The sequence below is a fragment of the Oryctolagus cuniculus genome, chromosome 10, assembly GCF_051225735.1.
Source record: "Oryctolagus cuniculus isolate XC-2025 breed Fujian yellow rabbit chromosome 10, ASM5122573v1, whole genome shotgun sequence".
NCBI lineage: Eukaryota > Metazoa > Chordata > Mammalia > Lagomorpha > Leporidae > Oryctolagus > Oryctolagus cuniculus.
Genome location: NC_142876.1, coordinates 2354391 through 2376976, shown reverse-complemented (window position 1 = coordinate 2376976; position 22586 = coordinate 2354391). Strand labels below are relative to the sequence as shown.

General features: G+C 62.9%; 1 protein-coding gene across 11 annotated transcripts in view; it reads right to left on the bottom strand.

Annotated features, from left to right (window-relative positions):
- The window catches only part of MBP (myelin basic protein), a 92131-nt gene that overhangs the window by 5531 nt on the left and 64014 nt on the right, over window positions 1-22586 (bottom strand). For 5 of the 11 annotated variants that reach the window (XM_089304966.1, XM_051838595.3, XM_070049850.2 and 2 more), the window contains 5 exons: window positions 20318-20398; window positions 6348-6446; window positions 5160-5195; window positions 4763-4795; window positions 1253-1372 (listed from right to left, as the gene is read on the bottom strand). In XM_089304966.1, coding sequence (XP_089161092.1) covers window positions 1253-1372; window positions 4763-4795; window positions 5160-5195; window positions 6348-6446; window positions 20318-20398 — 369 coding nt within the window. The remainder of the gene's footprint in view (window positions 1-1252; window positions 1373-4762; window positions 4796-5159; window positions 5196-6347; window positions 6447-20317; window positions 20399-22586) is intronic. The other 6 variants (XM_089304968.1, XM_051838600.3, XM_089304970.1 and 3 more) reach the window with 2 other exon arrangements.

The window sequence follows — 22586 nt, the reverse complement described above, 5'->3', positions numbered from 1 at the left end:
AGTCCGCCTGTGGTGTACACCCAGGGAGTCCGCCTGTGGCATGAGCTGCACTCGGGCAAGGCTGCAGGACTGGCTGAGACTCACAGCCCTCGCCCAGAACAAACAGCCTGGCCACTGCCTTCGCTTGTCCCTTCCCCGGCCTGGGCCTCTGCCTTCCAGGGACCTCCTTGTGCGCCAGGGCCGGCGAGCCCAGTAGGGCCTTGGGAGTTCCTGCACCTGCACAGCCATGAAAAGGGCCCTTCTCTACCCCTGGAGTTCACGCAGAACTGAGTTAGGGCCTGACAGAGATGGAGCAGCCTGCCTGGCTGTCAACGCGTGCTCCTGTCTCCAGGGTGGCCCCCCCATGCACTGCACAGTCCTGACCCATCTTTTCAAAGCTGCAGGGGCCTGGGACCTGCCCTTGTGGCCTCCCAGGAGGCAGGGTCCTGGTGGCACAGGCTTCCTCCCAGAGAGCAGGACGCTGGGCTCAGGACGAAAGCCTGGACTGCCCCCCACCAAAAAAAAAGCCTGAGAAGCATTTAAGAGAGACACTCAAGACCTGTCTGAGGCGAGCTGGGCAGAGCTGTGTGGGCGCACAGGGTCTGTGCCTCCCCCCGGCACCAGCCCGACTTGCACTGTGCACACGGGGTCTGTGCCGCCCCCCCTCCCCGCACCAGCCCAACTTGCACCGTGCACACGGGGTCTGTGCCCTCCCCCAGTGCCAGCCCATCTTACACCGTGCACACGGGGTCTGTGCCGCCCCCCGGCACCAGCCCGACTTGCACCGTGCACACGGGGTCTGCACCTCTCAGCCTGCTGGGCCACGCCGGCCCTCCCTTTTTCTCTGGAAGGTTCCTCTTAGCATTTCTCTGAAGGTGTCTGTAGCTGATCCTGTTCTAAGCAAAGGAACGGCCAGCCCACGGCCCGCCTTTGCCCGCTGCACCGCATAGCCCACCCTGCGAGGCGCATGGGCCTACCCTGAACCCCCAAGGGGGAGCTGTTCTCAGACCCGTTTGGAAAGTGCCCAAGCTGGAGTCTCTGGGCCTGACCTCTCACGCTCTGCCCTGAACGAGGGTCGGGCCCCTGTGCACCTGTGCAGTTCCCACAGGTGAGCTGAGGCCATGCCTGCTGGGCTCCGGGAGGCCCAGCCTCACCGCCTGGACTTTCGCCACAACCTGTCAGCTGGGTCGGCCACCGTTTCACACACAGGAGCCCCAAGGCTGCCCTGGCCGGCCCTCCTCCACTCCTCCCACCCCTCCCACGGGGTCCTTACCAGCTTGAAGAGCCTGGAGAGTGTGCCCTGGGCGTCTGCGCCCTTGAGGCCCTTGTGGGCCGATTTGTAGTCAGCTGCTCTGCCTCCATAGCCGAACCCGGGCTTCTGGCCCTCGGCACCCTGCAAGACGAGACCCGAGTCAGCCTCAGGAGCCTTGGTCCACACTGCAGAGCCGGCAACCAGCTAGCCCCTTGCTCTCAGGGGCTGCGGCCCAGTGCTCACTGTGACCACCAGAATCGTGTGTGGAGCAGGTGCTGCCCCCGGCCTGGGCTTCTCCCGAGACGGCTGTGCACGCCTGCCTGCACCTGTCCAGGGAGGGGTCCTGGGGGTCTGGTGTGTGCACGGGGTGCTGGAAGCACCACCGCCTCTGGGTGACCCGTGGGATCCCACTCACCCCTGCCCAGCTCCAGGGCCCTGGACGGGCCGAGATGCTGAGGCTAGAGGAACCTTCCCCAGAGCTGACCAGCATCAACCTGACCTGGGCCAGGAGCCCTGCCAGGAGTCCGGGGCTGCTGCTGGGGGCAGGGAGGCAGGGCCACAGCTGTGCACGGGGCAGCTGCGTGCTGGCGACAACGGAACCTCTCGGCTTGTCTCCTCGTCGACAGAACGGCTGTCGTGGGGACAGGTGCATGGAGGGGTGCTGCTCCCAGGCCAGAGCCTGTAGCCCTGGTCCTGCTCTCCGGCCATTACCACGGAGGTGACTCCAGGCAGGAAGGGCCCCGCCCCACAGCCCTTCTCTCACTTCAGGGCAGGGGCCAAGTCCCCTTGTGGGGGTCACAGTGATGAGCGGTTACCAAAATCCCAGAGTGTCTGCGTCCAGGGCCGTTCTGTCCTCTCGCGCACTTGTTTTCCCACGGGAACTTGCCCTACCGCAGGACGAACTCCCGGCCTGAGCACGGGGCCGAGTCCCCCGCCGTGGGCTCGCCGTCCAGGGACTGAGGTGAAGCAGGCGGCTCGGGCTTTCGGGAAAGGACCTCAGCTCGCTCACGGACTCCTGCCGAAGCCTGGGGCCCCGGATCTCGCTCTCTGCTTTGGAGACTCACTGAGTTCTCTCCTGAGGATCCGGCCAAGACCGTGGGCTGTCAGCCCGGCCTTTCCGATTGCACAGTTTGGGGACAGGAAGGGCCTGGGATTGTCCCCTGCCCCTCGTCTTGGCGGCGGTGCAGGTGCGATCTGGAGCGTCCAGGCTCCTCAGGGCCGCCCCGCTGGTTGGGCAGGGCCGGGGCTGGCCGCAGGGACCTCCCCCCACAGAAGCCTCCTCTGCCATCACCTCTTCATGCGACCTGTGCTGGGGAGCAGATGCTGGCCACGTGGAACCCAGGTGGCGATGTCCATGTGAACACCGGGATTCCATGCTTAGCAAGGGGGGAAGGGGTGAGGGTTGCGAGGCAGACTGGCTAAGCACCACAAACTAGAGGAACGCCAGTGCTACCCCGGCATCCCAGAGGTCCTCACGGCCACTCTGTGTCCGTTGGTGCACAGAGGGGTGAGTAACGGCTGGGGGGCTACGCCAGGCGGACGACCACTCGGCGGCAGAAAGCCCCACTTCCCCTTAGGAATGCAGAGCCCCTGGGTCTTACTCCACTGGTCTCCCCTCCCCCCCCCCCCCAGGAGGAGCTTCCAAAAACTAAGTTCAAGGATGGGCTTTTCCTCTTTCCAAGTTCTTGGTTAGTTTTATCTTAAGACAACCTAGAATTCACCAGGAAGCATTCAACACAGTTTAAAAAAAGAAAGCGGGAACTTTGAAACGACAAGCAAGGAGACCGTCCTAGCTCCAGAAAACAGGCAAGCGAGCAAACGGAGTGCAGAGGGTTCCGCTTTGGGAGAAAGAACCGCACAGATAGTGGTCGGACCCGACATGGAGAGAGGCACAGAGAATCAAAGATCGTCCTTGTTGGCCAGTGGGTCGGAGTGACCTCTGAGTGGGAGGAGGGTCCCCTCGCCCATCTGCAGTCCGCAGCGTAATGCCCAAAGCGGGTTCCTAGATGGGGGAAGCAGGCAATGCGGGGGCTGGAAGCACACTCCTGGGTCAGACGTGTATTCTGCACTGTCACCTGTGCCTCCTGCTGCCACAGAAAATGCGCAGTTGATTGGCTGTGAGTGCTAGTCCGTGGGCAGGCTTCCTGTGGCAAATGCATTAACTCAGACAAAGCAGGCCCAACACACACTTAGGGAGGATGTGCCCGCAAGCGTCTTCCCTCCCGAGTCAACCAGTGCTGAGCTGGAGCCACCCAGAGCTTTCTGGATCCTCCGCTGCCTGCCCCTCGAGTCCCCCCCCCCTCTCCTTTCCCCTGTTCTTTCTCCGCCATCTTTCTTTTAAAATCCCTTCATCAATTTATTCAAAGCTCGTTCCCTGGCAGCCTCTGTAATTCCCAAATGAGACATGATCCTTACCCCATAAATTGGTGGTTACTCCTCTATTTTATTCTGAAAATTATGATTTTTAGAAAGCAAGGACCATATCTAAGACTGGCTTAAGCCAAGAAGCTTGGTTAGGATATGTGGGTAGGCATTTTACATTGGCACAAGCGTCAAATTCACCAGCATCTGGAAGTGGACAAATTAGCCATTTAAAATCCTCACTGGGGGCCGGCTCTGTGGTGTAACAGGTTAAGCCCCAGCAGCGTCCCGTAGGAGCACCGGTTCAAATCCTCGCTGCTCTACTTTCCATCCAGCTCCCTGCTAATGCACCTAGGAAAGCAGCGGAAAGTCGTCCAAGTCCCAGATAGTTCTAGGCCCCTGGCTCCGGCCTGGCCCAGCCCCAGCCACTCTGACCATTTGGAGAGTAAATGAGAAAACAGAAAATCTCTGTCTGTCTCTGACTCTCCACCCCATCCCAGCTCTGCCCTTCAGAGACATAAATCTTGAAAGAAAGAAAATCCTCATGAAACTCTGTTCTCAATATTGTAGAGCCTAAAGTTTCCAAGAAAGTGTCCCTAGATGACTTAATAGCTAAGTTTTGGTTATTATTAAATGCAAACAAAGCCAACGCCCTTAGGATCGATGACACCGTTAAAATGGAACAGCTGGACTTGGCACCTCTTAGGATCATGGATGTTGTTATAAATCGGGTAACTGGACTTGGCACGTCTTCCCTTTGTGGCAGCCTCATTTTCCTGAACAGAACTTCAACATGCGGTGGCTGCGGTGGACTGGGCCGCCCCAGGGCTGCCCTCCGTTGTCTGGGACTACCTATCTGTTTCTGTCTGGACAGTTTCTCAGACACGGTGTGGCTCCTCCCGTGGGAGGGAGACCGGCTGATTCTGCCAGGAACACTGTGGGCGAGGAGGCAGTGGGGGTAGTGCTGGGTCCAGCGCCTGGAGCGAGAGTTTAACAAGCTGGAAGGGAAGGGCCGTTTCATGACGAAAGCAACCCACTGCCGGCGTGGGCGAGCTGTGTGAACAGGGGAGAAAGGTGGGACGGCTAAGCAACTGAAACAGCAGGAAGTAAAAGTCAGGTGGCTGTGCGGGCTGCAAAGGGAGCGGCAGAGCGGAAGTGCGCGTCACCTACCCAGCTAAACCGGCTGAGGACGGTTCCTCTCCCCTGTGTGAGGAAGAGAGAGGGACAGGGCGGTCAGTGAGGCGGAGGCCGTTTTCATACACAAGAACAGTCGGCCTAGTGCCGAGGCCGCAGCCCGGTTCCACCGGGCCCTCCCCAGCAGCGGCAGGGGCCGCCCAGAGCTTCCTGTGACGGCTGTGGGATCAAGGCTTGGGGGAAAGCGTTCCGGGGTAGATTAATACTGTCTGCACGGCTGTGGGAAGGGTCATGCCATGTGTGCCGGGCTGTTCCAGCCGCGTGGCGTGGGGGAACTCAGCTTGTCTTGAGTCCGACTCCTTTTTGGTACATTTTGGGATTTGGGGAAGGTCTATCCATAAGGTGATGATGAATCCAGACTGAAACCACTCACCTTTCCTTGAGACGGAGGGGGTGTGCGGGGCGTCACCTGGAAGACACACAGGGAAAGGTGGGCTGTGGGAGGCCCTCCCTCCCAGCAGCCCCGGCCCCCTCCTGGAGGGTCCCGGCAGCTCGTGTGTACATGGGAGGCTCAGACCTACATGGTAAAGGACGCCCCACCTTCTACACAGCTCCCACTCTGTCATCATGGAACAAGACCTGAGGAGCTGAGACGCTGAAATCTCGGGGTGACACAGACGGTGCCGAGCGCACGGTGCTGGGGACACGTGTGGGAGGCGGCGCGCCGTGCAGGGAGCCCCTGGGCCCACCACGGTCCCGTGAGCCCTTTCTGTAGCCGCGACACCAGAGGAAACGCTCCTCAACTCACTCATTAACACAGTGTTATCTGCTGCACCAAGACCTCAGAGTTGGAAGCTGCAGCTTCGTCTTGTAACAGACTTGATTTTGCGCAGCAGTGTAGACTTGCAGGGAAAACCGCAGAAATGAGGGGGCCCCCATAGAGCCTGACCAGCTCCCCTGGAGTTAGTGGCTCTTACTCATCTTCTCACTCGTGACGGCTGATGACAAATGTTCATTCCACATGATGATCATTAACTAAAATCCAGAGTTCACACTTGGGCTCTGTGTTGTGTGGGCTATGGGTACAGACGAATATTCGGCCCACATCCACCACTGTAGGATCATAGCCAGTGCTCCCCAGGCCACCCTCCGCCCCCTGACCCTGGGGACCACCACTCTTCTCACTGTCCCCATGATCTTAAACCAGTGCAGCACGGCAGTCTGTCCTGCTAGAACACGCAGTGCGGTAAGTGACAGGTGCATTTCGGAAGTACAGGACTGGGACCTGGGGTCAGGCAATAGGGTTGTGTTTACCTGGCCAGCAGCCCTGAGGATGGCCATGGGGTCTTCTCGGATGGACTCACACCCCGTGGGGCAAGCATCGCCCTCCGCCCCACTCAGTGTCCACTCTCCCCCGTGGGGCGAGCATCGCCCTCCGCCCCACTCAGTGTCCACTCTCCCCCGTGGGGCGAGCATCGCCCTCCGCCCCACTCAGTGTCCACTCTCCCCCGTGGGGCGAGCATCGCCCTCCACCCCGCTCAGTGTCCACTCCACCCCGTGGGGCGAGCATCCGCCCTCCGCCCTGCTCAGCGTCCACTCTCCCCCACACACCACCACTTACAATGTTCTTGAAGAAGTGGACTACAGGGTTTTCATCTTGTGGCCGGCCGTGCGACTTCTGGGGCAGGGAGCCATAGTGGGTAGTTCTGGCCGCGTGGTCCTGAAAGACAGAGACGCACGACCTCAGGACAAGTCCCCGGGCCCTGCGTGCCGTCCTGAAGGCAGCTCTCTGGCGGCTCTGGGCTGTGGCTTTGTCGACCCAGGGTTTACGCCAGGCTGCTGCTGACACATGGTAAGGCACAGTGGAGGCTGTGTGCTGTGGGCTTGGCAGTAGGCTTTGGTCACTGCGGCTGCACGGTGTGGTTCTCCTGGAGCCACAGACTAGCAGAGGGGACTTAAAGGTTGTATAATGGCGATTCCAGCCAAGAGGGGGGTAGGTTAAGCCCAGCATTGAGAAAAGAATATTATTTCCCAAAGGAAAACACGCAGGAGTCACACAAATCAACCGTGACAGGTGGTTGCATGTCACGTGAGCACCTGCCTGTGGCCCCGGGTCAGCCACGGGGGGGTCATCACGGCCGCATCCAGAGTAAGCCGGGGGGGGGGGGAGCACGGCCCTGAGTGCGACCATCAGCAGAACTTTCCAGGGCACCGGATAGCAGAGCGGAGGGCCAGGGGGCAGAGGCGGGGCGCTGCCAGCCCGGGGAGGCCAGGGCAGTGGCAGCCTCTCCCCGCAGCTGCCCCACCGCCCCGCGTTGGAGGACAGGCCCCTCCAGCCGTGTTCCCGTGGAGAAGGGTGCGCACGTGCAGGGCCTTCGAAGCACAAGTCATCAGGGAAACAGGAGACGGGATGAACCCGGCCTTCCGGGCCGCGTGGAGAGCCGCGTGGAGAGCCGCGCGAAGCCCAGGCCGAGCCCGCGGCGGGGACCGTGTGGGGGCTGCAGGGGCTGCAGGGGCCCGGCGTCCCCCCGCACGCATTCGCACGCCAGTACACGTCAGCATTCAGCGACAGCGCGGGGCGGCTCCACGCAGCAGACAGACCCGATGCCACCCGACTCCTACTCCACCTACGCCCGCACGCGGGGCGCAAGGCCCCTTCAGCCCCTCCCCAACAGCTGGTGACAGACTGCAAGCTGCCGGCTTCCCAGAATCATTGCGGCCTCAGCCAGAGACACAGCCCAGGCGTCCCCGGGGGCCTCCCAGCCACTCCTGGCTGCAGGCGTGGTTGTTCCCGGCCCCTTAGAGTCCTGGGACCGTGGGACCCGCCACCTGAGTGCGCTGGAAACGTTCTCCCGTGGCTTCCACTGCCGGCTGTGCCACGCGCCATGTCAGCTCCGGCCCGTGGGTCTGCCTGGAGCTTGGCCACCGGGGGTCCCCCACACATCGGCAGTGCCTTCCCCTACCCAGCCTCTGCTCGAAGCCCTGCACAGGGCTGCGGCACCTGGGACACGCCTCGTGGCCTCCACTGTCTGTCCTGCACTGTGGGCCTCGGGAGCACTGGTCACCTGGAGCCCTGCGATGGCTCGCACGGCCTCAGCCACATCTGACCGCACGCCGGCACCAAGGGGCCACCTTCCGTGAATGAGGCGAAAGCCGCAGGCACAAGTGCTGCCCGTGTTCTTCGTGTGCCGCCGGTGGAAGAACTGGCTTTCCTTCCTGCGTTTCTCAATAACTGGGACCTCACGTGTCACCGCTCAGCGCGGCTTTCCCGCGTGGACGGCTGTGCTGTTCCCACGGGACGGCAGCATTCCGCAGGCGGAGGCCCCTCCCCGCCGTGCTCCCCACAGCCCGGCCACCCCTGGGCAGGCGCGGGGGGACCCCACCCCAGGAGGGAGGACCTAGCAGAAATGCAGCCGCCGGTGGGGCTTCCTGACAGAGAAGCAGCAGGGAAGGGCCGCGAGGCTCTGGTCCTTCTCCGTCCCGGCTGCCCCCCCCCCCCCCGGAGGCCCTGTGCACCCAGCCCCACCCGTGCCTCTGCATTCCTGCCCTGCCCTCCTAAGCTTAATACAGAGGCTTGTAAAGAAATGAGTGCCCAGTTACAGCGCACGGCCTCTTGTTCAAACTACTTCCGCTGTAAGAGACTCAATGTCTCATGTGTGAATTGTGCACCCCTGCTTTGACGCCAACAAGGAAAGTTACAGATTTTGTCAGTTACTTCTATAGCGAGTATATTGCTCACCAGACTTTGAAGTATTTAAAGCACACACGAAGCGGCAGGTTGCACTGTAGCTCTCAGAGCTGCAAGGTCAGGGGTCAGAACTGCCCTCCACACAAACCTATGTATACAGTAAGCATCAACAGCTTGCTGAGCTGACATGTAGACAGCTTAGATTTTCAATAAAGGACCAGTTAGAATATGTTGTAACTAGGAGGCTGGTGCTGTGGTGCAGCAGGGTAAAGCCCTGGCCTGCAGCGCCGGCATCCCATATGGGCACCAGTTCAAGTCCTGGCTGCTCCACTTCCGATCCAGCTCTCTGCTGTGGCCTGGGAAAGCAGCAGAGGATGGCCCAAGTCCTTGGGCCCCTGCACCCACGTGGGAGACCTGGAGGAAGCTCCTGGCTCCTGGCTTCAGGTCAGCCCAGCTCCAGCCATTGCTGTTATTTGGGGAGTGAACCAGTGGATGGAAGACTCTCTCTCTCTCTCTCTCTCTCTCTCTCTGTCTCTGTCTCTGTCTCTCTGCATCTGCCTCTCTGTAACTCTACCTTTCAAATAAACAAGTAAATCTTTAAAAAAAACCAATAGCTGTAACTACATAGAACAGTTAGACTGGAATAATACAGATTTTGCTGCGAGGGACACCGATGACCTGCTGAACCTGGGCTTTGACCGGGGTTCTTTGGCTATAAATTGTCAGTGGCACAGATAACTGGAGGTAGCCTTGTGGCTACGGTGGTACTTATTCCATTACAGTTGTAGCGACCTTTTGCTAAAAGGACATTTAGACAATTATATTTCTATGTCGTAGCAATGAACAATTATGTATTCCCAAAATGAAAAAGTCTACGTAATAGCATTAAAAACACAAAATGTTAGCTATAAATCAGACCAAGCACGTAGAACATATTTACACTAAAAATTAGAAGAGGAATCAGGAAGACGTAGATGGAGACAGACTGGGTGCGTGGACTGGGAGGTCGGACGCGGCCAAGTCAGCTGACCCCAGATTCAGTGTCATTGCCGTCAGGATTTTGTTTAAGGTTAAAGGGATCCTAAAACCATCCGGAAATGCAAAGGAACCAAAACAGCCAAACAACTCTGAGGAAGAAGGAAGAGGATTTGCTGTGTAGCCGTGGTGCTGGGGGGAACAGGGACAAAGTCCGCAGGGACAGAACAGAGCCCAGAGATGCGCCCACAGACAGAGCAGCAAATTCAGGTGCAGGTGCACAGACATGCCGTGGAAAATGGGTCGTTTTTAAAAGATGACGTTGGCACCGTTGGATGTCCATATACAAAAAATATAAACCTCCTCCCAAATTCATGCCTCCTTTAAGAAGTTAACTCGCCATCGATCCTCAGTCTCCATCAACAAAGTAAAACCGTGAAATTTTAGGGAGAAAACACAGGAAAAAATCTTCATGGCCCGAGCTCTGACCCTGAGCCTGAGCAATCAGGAAAAAATGGACACGCTGGACGCTGCTCCCGCACAGGAACAGGAAGGCCTCAGAGACATCCCGAGGGGTGAGAAGCCCCAAACATCACACCGTGTGACCCCACTTATCTCAGGTACGTCAGAAAAATGGAAGTAAAGGATGTTTATTCTGGGACAGAATGTTTGGAAACCCATACTCGGCTTTTTGGTAACACTCACGTTCCAGGGGCCTCCGGCTGACCCGTACGTGGCATCCTTTGGAAGACTGGACCGCAGTGACGGAGACCAGGTGGGGAGGGGGCGGACTCAGGGGAGCGGCAGGCAGGTGTTGGGGGTGATGCGTCCTCACGGTGTAGCTACACAAACCTGCTCCTGTGTGAAAACCCACGGAGCCGTACACCAAAAGCAGGCCCGTTGTACCACAGGTTAGTTTATCAGATGGAGCGGCCGGGTAACACGGCCTGTCACTCCGTGGGCAGACCCGGACTGCTGGACGCCTTCTATCTCTGCCTGACTCTTCCGACTGTAATCTGCAGAGGAAGTCTGGTCTGTCCAGGTGGGACGCGGGCATCCTGACTTGACTAACCCCCTGCCTGCTCTTCTCTCCATTGCTATGAGGTTGACAGCTCAAGCAAACTCACGCAAGGGATTCAGTGTGTGCCGTCTGGGGCCCAGACCTCATGGCTCATGCACGCTGTGGCGTGTGTCGGAAATCCTTCCTGTCTGAGGTTCAATGATAGCAGCTTCCCATCTGGGCCCTACTTTGTTTATCTGTGCACCTGTTGCCAGGTGTGCAGGTCGTGCCTGTTTGAGGGACCCAGCCGCCTCCGGGGGGCGCTGATCTGGCCTGGCTGGGATGCTCCTGTGTGCTCGGGACGCCCAGCTGCCGACTCCCGTCCCTCACGCCTGCAGGGAGGCTGTGGCGAGTCCCTTCACTCCCCAAACGAGCACCAGCACACAGCATCAGCCCACTCCCGCCACCTTGGAGGCAGCCCAGGGCAGGGCTCCCCGTCTGGCCCTCCTCCATGCTCGCGGTTCGGGCAGAAGCACTGGGCGGGAGAAGCCGCGTGTCTTCTGGGTCCCAACCTTTGCGCCTTCCCTGTTGGCCCCCAGCGCCTCCTGCTGGCCAGGCCTCACCTTACCCTGCTCACTGTGCAGCACAAGGGCCGCTTGGTCCAGTCTGGGGGACGTGCCCGGGAGACACAGCAGGTGCATCAGAGGGAGATGGCAGCTCATTTTAAAGGCCTGTGTTTGGTTTATGGGAAATGGGTGTTAATATGCTCAAGCCTTCTAGAAACAAGGTTTGTCATTTCCCATGCGGGGAGAGAAACTAGAGGGGGAGGGAGGGGGTTAGGGGGCCTCTCACGGCCCAGGGGAGCTCCAGGCCACTGCACAGTTGCTGGTGGGGGGGCCTGCACACAGCCGTCCTTGCTGAGAATGCGAGTGGGCCGGCCATGTGGCCTTGCTTCCTCCCCTCCGTCCTGTCTGGAACCTGAGCCTCTGCCCGGGTCACCTGTGATAGGTGGGGCCCCCGGGAAGGGTCGGTCACTGTGACAGGTGGGGTCCCCCGGGAGGGGTCGGTCACTGTGATAGGTGGGGCCCCCCGGGAGGGGTCGGTCACTGTGACAGGTGGGACCCCCCGGGAGGGGTCGGTCACTGTGACAGGTGGGGCCCCCCGGGAGGGGTCGGTCACTGTGACAGGTGGGACCCCCCGGGAGGGGTCGGTCACTGTGACAGGTGGGGCCCCCCGGGAGGGGTCGGTCACTGTGACAGGTGGGGCCCCCGGGAGGGGTCGGTCACCCAGGAGGTGGCCAGCTGAACGCAGGCTCTCTAGGGGAAAAGAGCCTTTTGTTTGCTTGCTCTGGGACGTGCGTGTGGTGAGCTGGGATGAAGGGCTTCACCACGGCGCTCACTAGCTCTGAGCCCACACCGCTCCGTTTCCCAGCTGCCTGCAGAGATCCGTGGCTCAGGCTGCGGGGACACACAGAACAAGTCGGGTCAGCGGCTCTGTAAGCCGGGAGTGGGCTGCAGGCAGAGTGAGCGACAGCCCAGGCGAGGAGGAGTCAGAAACCAGAGGAGGCGGGGGCGGGGGCCACGCTGGCCCGGGGTCCCGTAGGTGGGGCGAGGCCTTGCAGCCACGGCGCTGTCTACTTGGAGCGGCGAGTCTGGGAGAAGGGAAGGTTGGGAAAACTGCGATTTCTAAAATGACAGTTCCACACCGTTTAGGAAGGCACTAGAAACAGAGTAATCCAGTAAGGTGGCAGCCGTGGTGGCGAGAGGGACGGCCCTCAGGGGAGCCGCGGCCCACACTGTGACGCGCACGTCTTTAGCCTGGCTTTATGCACCAACACCCAAGTGGCCGCGTGCACGCTCTTCACCTCTCCTTTCCCCACAGCACGTCAGGGGCCTCCTCTCTATCAGTCCAGTCTGCATCACAATTACTAAAACCGCAGCGAAACAAGGACTTCTGGACGGGCAGTAAAGCACCACTTGAGAAGCCGCGGGAAGGCAACCATCGCGTTCGTCTTCACATCCATTGCCTTTGCCACTAGCCCGTTGCCCGGCACTGCTTTGTGAAACAGGACTCAGTTTCCCCGAAACCCGCACTAACTCCTCCCCGCGCACATGGCATCTAGCCGCGCCCCTGCTCGCTTGAGAACCAGGTCTCTACCCGGTCCCCGATCTCTCTAGGCTCAGAGACAGGTGAGGGCTCTTAGGCCTGCGGGTAGTAACGGGGGATGGGCTCCCCCCACACCGTGGGCAGGGCGTGATGAGCACGGGCAGGGCTCCCGTGGGCAGCGTCCTCTGCACTTGGCTTTGCCTTAAAGGAGACAGACAGGCGGCGCCCTCCTGTCTCAGGAGCTCACTGGCGCCTGGGAAGCTGTGGCTGCAGACCAGAAGCGGTGTGGCTCTGCGCTGTGTTCCGCAGGAGTCTGAACTCCCGGAGCCAGCCGCCACGATGGCCATGCAGGCGCACGGCGAGTCCCTGCTCCGGACCTGCCCGCCGGCCCTGTGTCTGTCACCTCCTGCTCTGCACTCTGGAGTGTCAGGGTCTGGGGAGGGGGTGAGGGGTGGCGTGCAAGGCCCGCGAGCCTCAGGTTCTCGCCCCACACACGCTTTCGTCTCCTAGAGGAAGGTCAAGTCACGAGACAAGACGCACAGACGTGCAGGGCTGCCCCAGGGCAGTGGGAGCCGGGCCTCTGGCCCCCTAGCCGCACGCGGCAGTTGGTAGCAGACGAGAGCCGGCACGCGACCGTCACCCGCACGCCCTAACCCGGCCCCTAGCCACGGACAGCGCCCACAGCGGCGTGGCCCCTTGCTAGAGCGCCGACCCATCCCGGGAGGCCTGGCCCCTGGCCACGTGGGGCCAGCGGAGTCCACGCTGGGCCCTACTGGTGTTCTGTGTTACTACATGCTGAGATTCTGGAAAACCAGTCACAGAGCCGATGACGTCAACGCCATCTTACCTGACGGAGGGCAGGGAGTCGGCTCTGGGGCCGGGGTCCTTCTTACCTGACTTTCCTACCTCGCCCCGCTGGGCGGCTCACTGCGGCGGCGCTGTGGCGCTCAGAACATGACCCACCGCGCTTGGTCCAGTCACTTCAGCCACGCCTGTCCTTGGTCAGGTCCTGGAGATGGGTCCCAGGTCCCAGCTGTCCTTTCAGAACGCCAGCTTGGAAAAACGTCCCGCCCCTATCCCGGAGTGACAGACACCCAGTGTCCCGCCCCCATGGCAGGGTGACACCCAGTGTCCCGCCCCCATGGCAGTGACTGACAGACACCCGCATCCCGTCCCTATGGCAGTGACTGACAGACCCAGTGTCCCGCCCCTATGGCAGTGACTGACAGACACCCGCATCTCGCCCCTATGGCAGTGACTGACGGACACCCGCATCCCGCCCCTATGGCAGTGACTGACAGACCCAGTGTCCCGCCCCTATGGCAGTGACTGACAGACACCCAGTGTCCTGCCCCTATGGCAGTGACTGACAGACCCAGTGTCCCATGGCTGAGAGCAGCCATTTTCCCAGTGCAGTCACCAGGTTTAGGAGTGCACTCCCAGTCCCCAGGCGCCTTCCAGGGGAGTCAGGGCCCCACTGGGTCCAGAGCTTGGGCCAGAGCCTCCGCTTGCTCCCCTCAGCGCCCAGAGCCCAGCAGCGCGGCTCAGCACTGCCCTCCCGTGGCCGCTCCATTTCACAGACAGGGACGGCGAGGCCCAGAGCAGGGGGCCTGCAGGCCGCGTCCCGGGGCTCGGTCCTGCAGACGGCGGCGCCCAGCGAGGCTGCTGTGCGCTGGATGAAGGCCCTGCAGACGGCGGCGCCCAGCGAGGCTGCTGTGCACTGGTTGAAGGCCCAGGGGCTCAGGCTGAGGTCGCACACGGAGCCCAGCAGCAGAGGAGGAGATGCGCGCTGCTCACGTGGCCAAAGGACCGGTCCGAGAGGGGACGCAGCTCTGAAGCCGCGTGCTTGTTTATTTACTGCAGAGCTTGGCAGACGTCCCTTACGTCAAATTAAAAAGCCATGAGCTGCAAAATTAAAACCACTGATGTCTGAGAAAAAGCAGTTGCTAGCTGCTGGTGGGTTAACCACGTCGGCGAGCTACTGTCTCGGGAATGTAGAGGTTGTCACTGTCATTTCCTACTGCAAAACCAGCTCCTAGAGTCCTGCAAACAGACAGGCAGAGCCGGAGCCTGCGGGTGGGCGGAGCTGCGGGGCCCCGCCCAGGGACCTCAGGCCTCCACACCCACGGATTGAGCTGCTGGGACCACTCACTGCCCGGCAAAAGCAGCACCACCCCGACACATCCCCGCACGAGGCCCTCATCTGCACCAGCAGGTGGCCCAGGGCCGCGCCACGGCCACACTCAGCGCCCGTCGGTTGCACCTGCTGGTGGTCGTGAGGGGGGAAGAGCGGATGAACCGGCAAGGCGCAGTCCCCACCCCGCCACCACCGCCACCTGTTGGCTGTCACCGCGGTGAAGGGGAGAGTCCCGCCACAGTGCCACAGTTCACGGCGGGGGCAGGGCACTGGGCATTCCTGACTGCTGGACCCCCCACCCCCACCCCGTACCCCGACCCGCGCCCCCTCCTCCAGGAGCAGCTGCCTGATCGGCCGCCCCCCCCCCCCCCCCCGTCTGCCAGATGGCTCCCGCACAAAGGCTGCGGGGGCTTCTCAGACCGGGGGCTGAGGGAACCGGCCAGGCGGCCCGCAGGGCGCCCAGCGTGGAGGCTGCGGCCCGGCCCGGCCTGCTGCTCACAGAGGCAGCACTGTGGGCGCCGTGGAGCAGCACCCGGGCACTGGAGCCTGCGGGACGGGGTGGGGGGCCACGTGGCGAGCGTGGGTTGCACGATGCCCCTTGTCCTTTCCCTACCCGCACACGGCCACGCGGGCGCGGCTCCTCACAGCGATGTGTGCACGCGTCCTGGGCTCTCCCCTGGCCATCTGCAGAGGACCCTTCCTGTGTGGGGGACGGCCCAGCCTCCCCTGCTGCACAGCGGGGGTGTGCAGTCCCCAAACCTGAGGCAGCCGTGGCCGTTCCTTGTCTGCGGACAGGCGAGCGGTGTCCCGGAAATGCACGGACGACCCCTTCACTTCCGTGGCAGCCTCGGGTTTCCTGGCGACTGTCCTGGCGACGCCTTCCCGCCGGGGACTGGCAGGTGTGGAGGTGGCCGCTGAGTGCCTGGTCCCTTCTCTGGTGCCCTGGCCTGGGGGCAGTGCAGCTTTGTCCATGACTAACAGTGTCTGAGCTGAGGTTGGGGGTGGCTGGGCTGCGGCAGGAGCGACCACGGGAGGACAGGCGGCCCCACGGGGCAGCAGCGACCACGGGAGGACAGGCGGCCCCACGGGGCAGCAGCGACCACGGGAGGACAGGCGGCCCCACGGGGCAGGAGCGACCACGGGAGGACAGGCGGCCCCACGGGGCAGGAGCGACCACGGGAGGACAGGCGGCCCCACGGGGCAGGAGCGACCACGGGAGGACAGGCGGCCCCACGGGGCAGCAGCGACCACGGGAGGACAGGCAGCCCCACGGGGCAGGAGCGACCACGGGAGGACAGGCGGCCCCACGGGGCAGCAGCGACCACGGGAGGACAGGCGGCCCCACGGGGCAGCAGCGACCATGGGAGGACAGGCGGCCCCACGGGGCAGCAGCGACCACGGGAGGACAGGCGGCCCCACGGGGCAGCAGGCTGCCGGGAGCTGCGGAGGAAGTCACAGCCTGGCTGCGCACTTCCCACCCCGTAGCCCGGCTGCCTCCTCTCCGGCTCGGCTGGCGCCCTGTCGGCAACGTGCTCCACGAGGCATCTCCCCCACGGAGGTTCCGGTCAGGCGGGTGCCACGAGGACCTTGTGCCGGGGGCAGCGCCCCGATCACGGGGTGGATAAAGCAGCGTCTCTGCTCCTCAGGAAACCCACTAAGCGCTCGTGGCAGGGGAGCCCGGGGGGCATCTCCCCAGGAGAGGCTCGTGGCCTGGGGCACCTGGGCACTGATGGTGGACGTGGTGCCCTCGGGCAGCTCCTCTGGGAGGCCACTGCCCGGCTCAGCACGGCTGGACGCAGGTCCCGGCGCTGGACGTCACCGGCTGATTTCCCCCTTTGCTTGCAGGCAGCTACTTCAATGTGTCTGAAGTGCATCGCAAACGCTTTCTAGCAGAAATATCCCACTGCTTTGTCTCTCCATAGAAGCACGAGGCACACAGTGACCACCCGTGCACCTCTTCCTGGCCTTCGTGGCACAGCAGGTGGCAGGAGTCTCCTGGGCGGGGGCTGGGACGGCCGTGGCCAGGTGCAGGGGCAGCTTGTCTGGGATGGCCAGGCAGGGCCCAGGGGGCAGTCAACGGCTCCCGTCTGTGCTGTCTGCAAGGAGCCAGGTGTGGCCTGGATACCCGAGGGCCTCTCGGCACATGCGCTGTAAGAGTCACCGTGATCCGGTCAGAGGCACCTTTCTGGGAGATGGCAAGAAAGAGTTGCCAGACTTGGAGGGGTCCGAGGGCCTGTGGATAGGCAAGCAGCACCTGGACAGCCAGAGACGTCCTTTGTCCCACGAGCAGGACGAGATGTCACAAGCCCAGCACCCAGCAAGTCACCTCCTGATGGCGGGGGGGGGGGGGGCGGGGGGCAAAGGCTGTGCGCCTCCTCACCGCCATCTCCCCGGGGACCGCGGCCTTCGGAGACGCATTTGCAGCACTGGACGCTGCACCCGCCACTGATTCCACAGCTGAGGCCCCGCGGGCTCACCGCGCTTCTCGGTTACGGCGCCGCCCGGGGCCCAGGCCCAGGGCCAGGCCAAGGCTCTGCGTTTCCTTTCCCGCAGTTCAGGGCGCACGGCCCTTGTGTCGCAGGCAGCTCTGTTTCGTGGGTGAGAAAAGGAAGTTCCGTGGAGGCGAGCGGCAGAGTCAGACCCCAGAGTGCGTTCCGCGTTCTTGCTCCAAGTCTGTCCTGTGCTCGCGGTCGGTGCCTCCCAGACAGGAGGGGCTTCCAGCAGAACCCTGGGACGCTCTCGATGGCCGGGAAGGACAACGTCCCGGAGGTGACCGCTTGGTGGGAGCCGGCGGCAGGGCTGTCAGCCCCCAGGGTATCTCCAGCGTCCCTGCAGCTGGAGCGAGGAGCCCTGCGCAGCACCGTCCGCTCTCACTGGTGCTAGCTGTGCCACGCCCCGGGCCCCAGCAACGCCGGGGCAGACAGGAGGGCGAGGTGGCACACAGAGCGCACAGGGACCCTAGGGAGCACGTCCGTGCATCTCTCTCCTCGCTGGGTGCTTTGCATTCTCCCCTTCTCAGCTTGCTTTTGGGTTCCTCAAAGCTGCTTCACTTGTCTTCTTATGCCCCCTTCTGTCCGCCGCCCAGTCCCCAGGGAAACGAGCCGTTTGTCCTGAGAAAGGCCGAGTGCCCTGGGGGTGAGGAATTCTGGAGTCTGGTTCTCCAGCGACTTGTCCTCTGCTGTGGGGGTGGGCAGAGCTCTCTCACCTTTACTGGTGTTCTGAGAGGCTGGGGGGGAGGGAGGGACGGGAAGGAAGGGGCAGGGAGGAGCCCAGAGGCGGCGGAGCGCTGGGCAGATCAGGGCCGGAGCTGGGGGCTCAGCGTCCACATCAAGACCCGCTGAGTTCCCGCGCCACACAGCAAGGTTTTGGTTCCGACTCCACTTGCTGTAGTCCTGGTTTCTGCAGCCTGGGGCGTCCACCCAGTGGCTCCCACCTCCTCCACAGGCCCAGATCAGGAGTCCAGGACGGCCACTGGGTTTTGACCACCATCTGGGGTGGCCTGGCCTCTGTCCTTTCCCCAGGATGGACGCTGCTAAACCCACTCCCCAGAGGCCAAAGGCTGGCGCCGTGGCTCAGCAGGTTAATCCAACCGCCTGAGATGCCAACATCCCACATGGGCACTGGTTTGTGTCCCGGCTGCTCCACTTCCAATCCAGCTCCCTGCCAATGGCCTGGGAAAGCAGCGGATCATGGGCCAAGTGCTTGGCCCCTCCCACCCACGTGGGAGAGCTGAATGGAGCTCCAGACTCCTGGCTTTGGCCTGGTCCAGTCCTGGCTGCTGCAGCCACTTGGGGAGTGAACCAGCAGATGGAAGATCCCTCTCTCTGCGTCTGTCCCTCTCTGTAGCTCTTTCAAAGAAATACAATAAAGCTTAAAAAAACAAAAAACCACTAACACTCAAATCCACTTCTGGAAACGGGAGTGCACCCGACGTGCTGAGGCAGGCGCTCGGCGTGGGCACCAGCCCTGTCTTTCTTGGAGAGGGGGGCCTGGCGCGCGCTCTCTCACCATGAAGACAGCGTGGCCCCCGCTCCCTGCGAGAGGGAACCGGTTCTGCGAGCAGTCCACCTGCGCCTCGTGTCCCCTGCCCTCCCCTGGGCACCTGTGGCCTTGAAGAAGCCTCTGGCCTTCAGGGAGCTGCTGAGAGCCCACTCGCATCACCGTCCCGCGCACTGGGGCCTTTGGCTTCACTGTTTGCCTTCAGTTCAGACATCTGCATGCCAGCACGCACACACACACTTGCATGTGGCCAGGTGTCCACTGCGGGGGCGGGGTGGTGCCTCGTGCTGCCCAGGTCTTTAACGCAGGCACAGAAGTCCATCTGGGATAAGGCAGTTTTCCTCTGCTAATTTTTTTTTTTTTAAAGAAAAATTCAGCATTCTGCCGAAGGCATCTTCCCGTAATCAGAACCCCAGAGGAGCCCCTCTCTCCCTGGTGCTGGGTTATAAAGGTGTCCCTGCATGCTCTGTCACAGCACAGCGGCACGGCCACACGGATCCAAGGGAAACGCACACACGGGGGACAGTGTCTGCCCGCCAAGCCACCGAGTCCCCCGGGGGTTGGGTTCCCCGCGTGCCGAGGCCCTATGGAGAAATCCCAGGAACTGAGGCCTTTCCCACAGCCCCCGGGCTGCTGCCCACAGTGGTCCCTCGGCCCCACCAAAGCCAGCGTGCCACCAAGGCCGGGCTGCCCCACGCTGCACTCTGAGCCTCACAGGCCCCTCCTCCACTCAGGGGACAGCCCCGTCCCGGGGGGGGGGGCACCTGTTCCATGCCCAGCAAGCAGCGCCTCTCCTGTGGGCCCTGGGCTGCAACCCCGCCTTCCCTTCCAGGGCTCCACAGCCCGGGCAGCAGCTGCAGCCCCACTCCCCTGCCTGCACCACCTGGACCGGCTAAGGGGAGGATTCCACGGCGCGCGTCCCCTCCCCGCCCCCGCCAGCCACAGGCAGGTCAGCGTAGGCTCTTGCGAAGTAGGGTTTTGTGCACCTGTTCTTTACCACTGTCACTCCCCCAGGTCCGAAAGCCTAGGTGGTGCCAAGGGCAGCTGGCGATGGCTTTCGTCTGCAGCGTGCGAGGCAGACCTGAGTGTGTGCAGCGACCGCGAGCACCAGTCCCACCGGAGGCCGGCTCAGGCTCGGGCTGCAGGCCTTCCTCCTCCCCAACCTCCCCGGTCAGCCCACCTACCTACAGCACCAGTCCCACCGGAGGCCGGCTCAGGCTCGGGCTGCAGGCCTTCCTCCTTCCCCACCTCCACCTGCCTACAGCTCTTAGTCACGGATTCATCCTGTGCAAAGCTCACCTGAGCTGCTGCAGACAGAAGACTCGAGGGACCGGACCACCCAAGGGTCCAAGGAACAGTTACTGAGCGCTAAATACCTGTGAGGCACTGGAGTCCAGGCAGACGCCCTGTGGACGCGGCTGTGCGGGTCAGGGGTCACTGATCCTGTGCCCGCACTTGCCCCGGGTTGTTCACGACGCTGGCCTGACAGCCACGCCTGGTCCCAGCCGGCCCCTGGGCCCCAGACAGGTTGCTGGGGGCTCTTCTCCGTCTCCTCCCTTGCTGAGTTCCCATCCCCGCACCCCCGGGCCGGAACCTGCCTCTCTTGCTCTGCGGTGGCTCACAAACGCTACCAGGAGGCTGTGCTCCCGGGACGGACCCTGGAGAACGCGGAGGCCCTGGCCTTACCTTGTACAGGTTGCACAGCCCAGGGCGGCTGTGGGTGTTGCAGGGCAGAGGGCTCCTGCTCTGCTTGGGCCACGGAACCTGCTGGGGACACAGAGTGTGCGGTGAGTCTGGCGTGGGCACCGCCGGGCGCCCCAGAGTCTGCGGTGTGGCCCCAGGCAGCGAGGAGTGGGCAGTGTGGTGACGGAGGGTGGTGAGGGCCAGGGGAGCAGAGGCCGGCCTGGGCCCTTGGAGAAGCTGGGGCGGCCGCACGCCCAGGAGGAAGGTACAAGAGGGACGATCTCGGGACAGCGTGGGCTCTCCAGTGTGTCCTGGGCCCTGTGCAGGACTGGGACCGCACGCTCTTAGTGCCGTAGCAGGTGCCACACGCAAGACGTCTCCGGCAGACGGCGAGGGGGACTTGGCAGGGCAGAGCCCCAGAGGGGAGCACTTTCTGTTTTACTGATGTTACTGCCTCAGCGCCTTCCCTAGCAAGCGTGTGGGCGTCGGCACCACCGGCATGTCCAGTGTGCCTGGCGGGGTCGGCGGTGGACACCCCCGTGGGGCCGTTCCCGCCCTCCCCGGGCAGCCAGCCTGCGGCAGGCCTCTCCCCGTGCCTGGTGAAGCCCAGGGCTCAGTGTGCACGAGAACCTCCCGTGGCCCGGCTGCTCTGAGTCCCAGACGGAGCCTGCTCCCGTCCCGTGTGCCCCCGGTGCCCCTTCTAACAGTGCGCCTGCCGCTTTAACGCCTCCGAGGGGGCGGGCATTACAGGGCTGCTGACCCTGCAGAGTGGAGGCAGGGAGAGCGGGAGGGCCGCTCGGAGTGGGCAGGAGACGCCTCCCGGGCAGTGAGCAGCCGGCGCGCCTGTGGCACAGAAGTTTCTAGAAGCAGTGCCGGAAGCGGCCCCAGGTTTCCAGGAGCAAATCTGAGGTGGGGGCGCGCTTCGCCGTCCCCTCACGGGCGACTCCCCGTTTGCTCAAGGGCTACTTCCACACAAGCAACAGGCACTGGTGACTTCAGCACGTGGACACCCTCGTTAGCTGCTCTCCGTGGGCGGCCCGCAGGGGCGGCGGTCTTGGTAAGACCTGGCCGTGGCCACAAGGATGAGTCCGCACCAAGAACCTGGTCCCAGCCCTGCGTGCCCCTCTGTGGAGGCTGTCATCACGGTGAGCCCTGTGTCTCCTGCTGGCCCGCCCGTGTGCACCGTCCCCACCGGCCACTGGGGGCGCTCGCCAGGAGCAGGTGCAGTGTGCTGAGCCCAGGGCTGCACAGATGCGGCCTACTGCACACCGCAGCCCGCACGGGACAGTGGTCTGGGCAAACGCTGAAACTGCCAGGCACGTAGGGACAGCCACGAAAGAGGGGCGAGGACCCCGGATGGGCACCGGAGAAGAAAGAAACCTGTGCTTGTGGAGGAGGGGTGGGGCGTGGGGTGTGGGGGCCCACACTCACCTGCCTGGGCGTCCCAGGGCCACGAGGGGCAGGGCGCGGGGCCCACACTCACCTGCCTGGGTGTCCCACGGCCACGAGGGGCGGAGCGTGGGGTGTGGGGCCCACACTCACCTGCCTGGGTGTCCCACGGCCACGAAGGGTGGAGCGTGGGGTGTGGGGGCCCACACGCAGCTGCCTGGGCGTCCCACGGCCACGAGGGGCAGGGCGCGGGGCCCACACTCACCTGCCTGGGCGTCCCAGGGCCACGAGGGGCGGGGCACGGGGCCCACATGCACCTGCCTGGTCGTCCCAGGGCCACAAAGGGCAGGGCGCGGGGCCCACACGCACCTGCCTGGGTGTCCCAGGGCCATGAGAGCAGCAGGACACAAGGTGTTGAATTAGCCAGGGGAGGGGCCCCCGGAAATACAACGTAAAACAGTCACGGGCAATTAGCACACCACTCTTGGTCCATTGTATTGTTTAATAAATGCATAAAAAGGCAGGGATACACAGTCAGCCAAGGTTTACAACAAAATCAAGTGGTACAATCACCGGAAGGGAATTCTCGTTAAATGCAGACAGAACGTCCCGCGTATCACTTGGACAGCGGCTGCAGCCGAATCACTGCCCGCCTGGCCACCGCCCGAGCCCACCCCTGCGCGCAGCACGCCCTCCAGGGCTGGCTTTGTCCCGCGGGAGCGCTGAGGAGCCGAGACCCCAGTGGCAGAGCCCCTCGCGCGGTGCCCTCCCCCTGCTGCCCTCCGCGAGCCACACTCTGCTGGGCGGCTCTGGCCGGCCCCGCCGAACCCCGTGGCCCTGACTGTGCGAGCCACCTGCGTGTGCTGGCCTCTGCAGGGCGCCG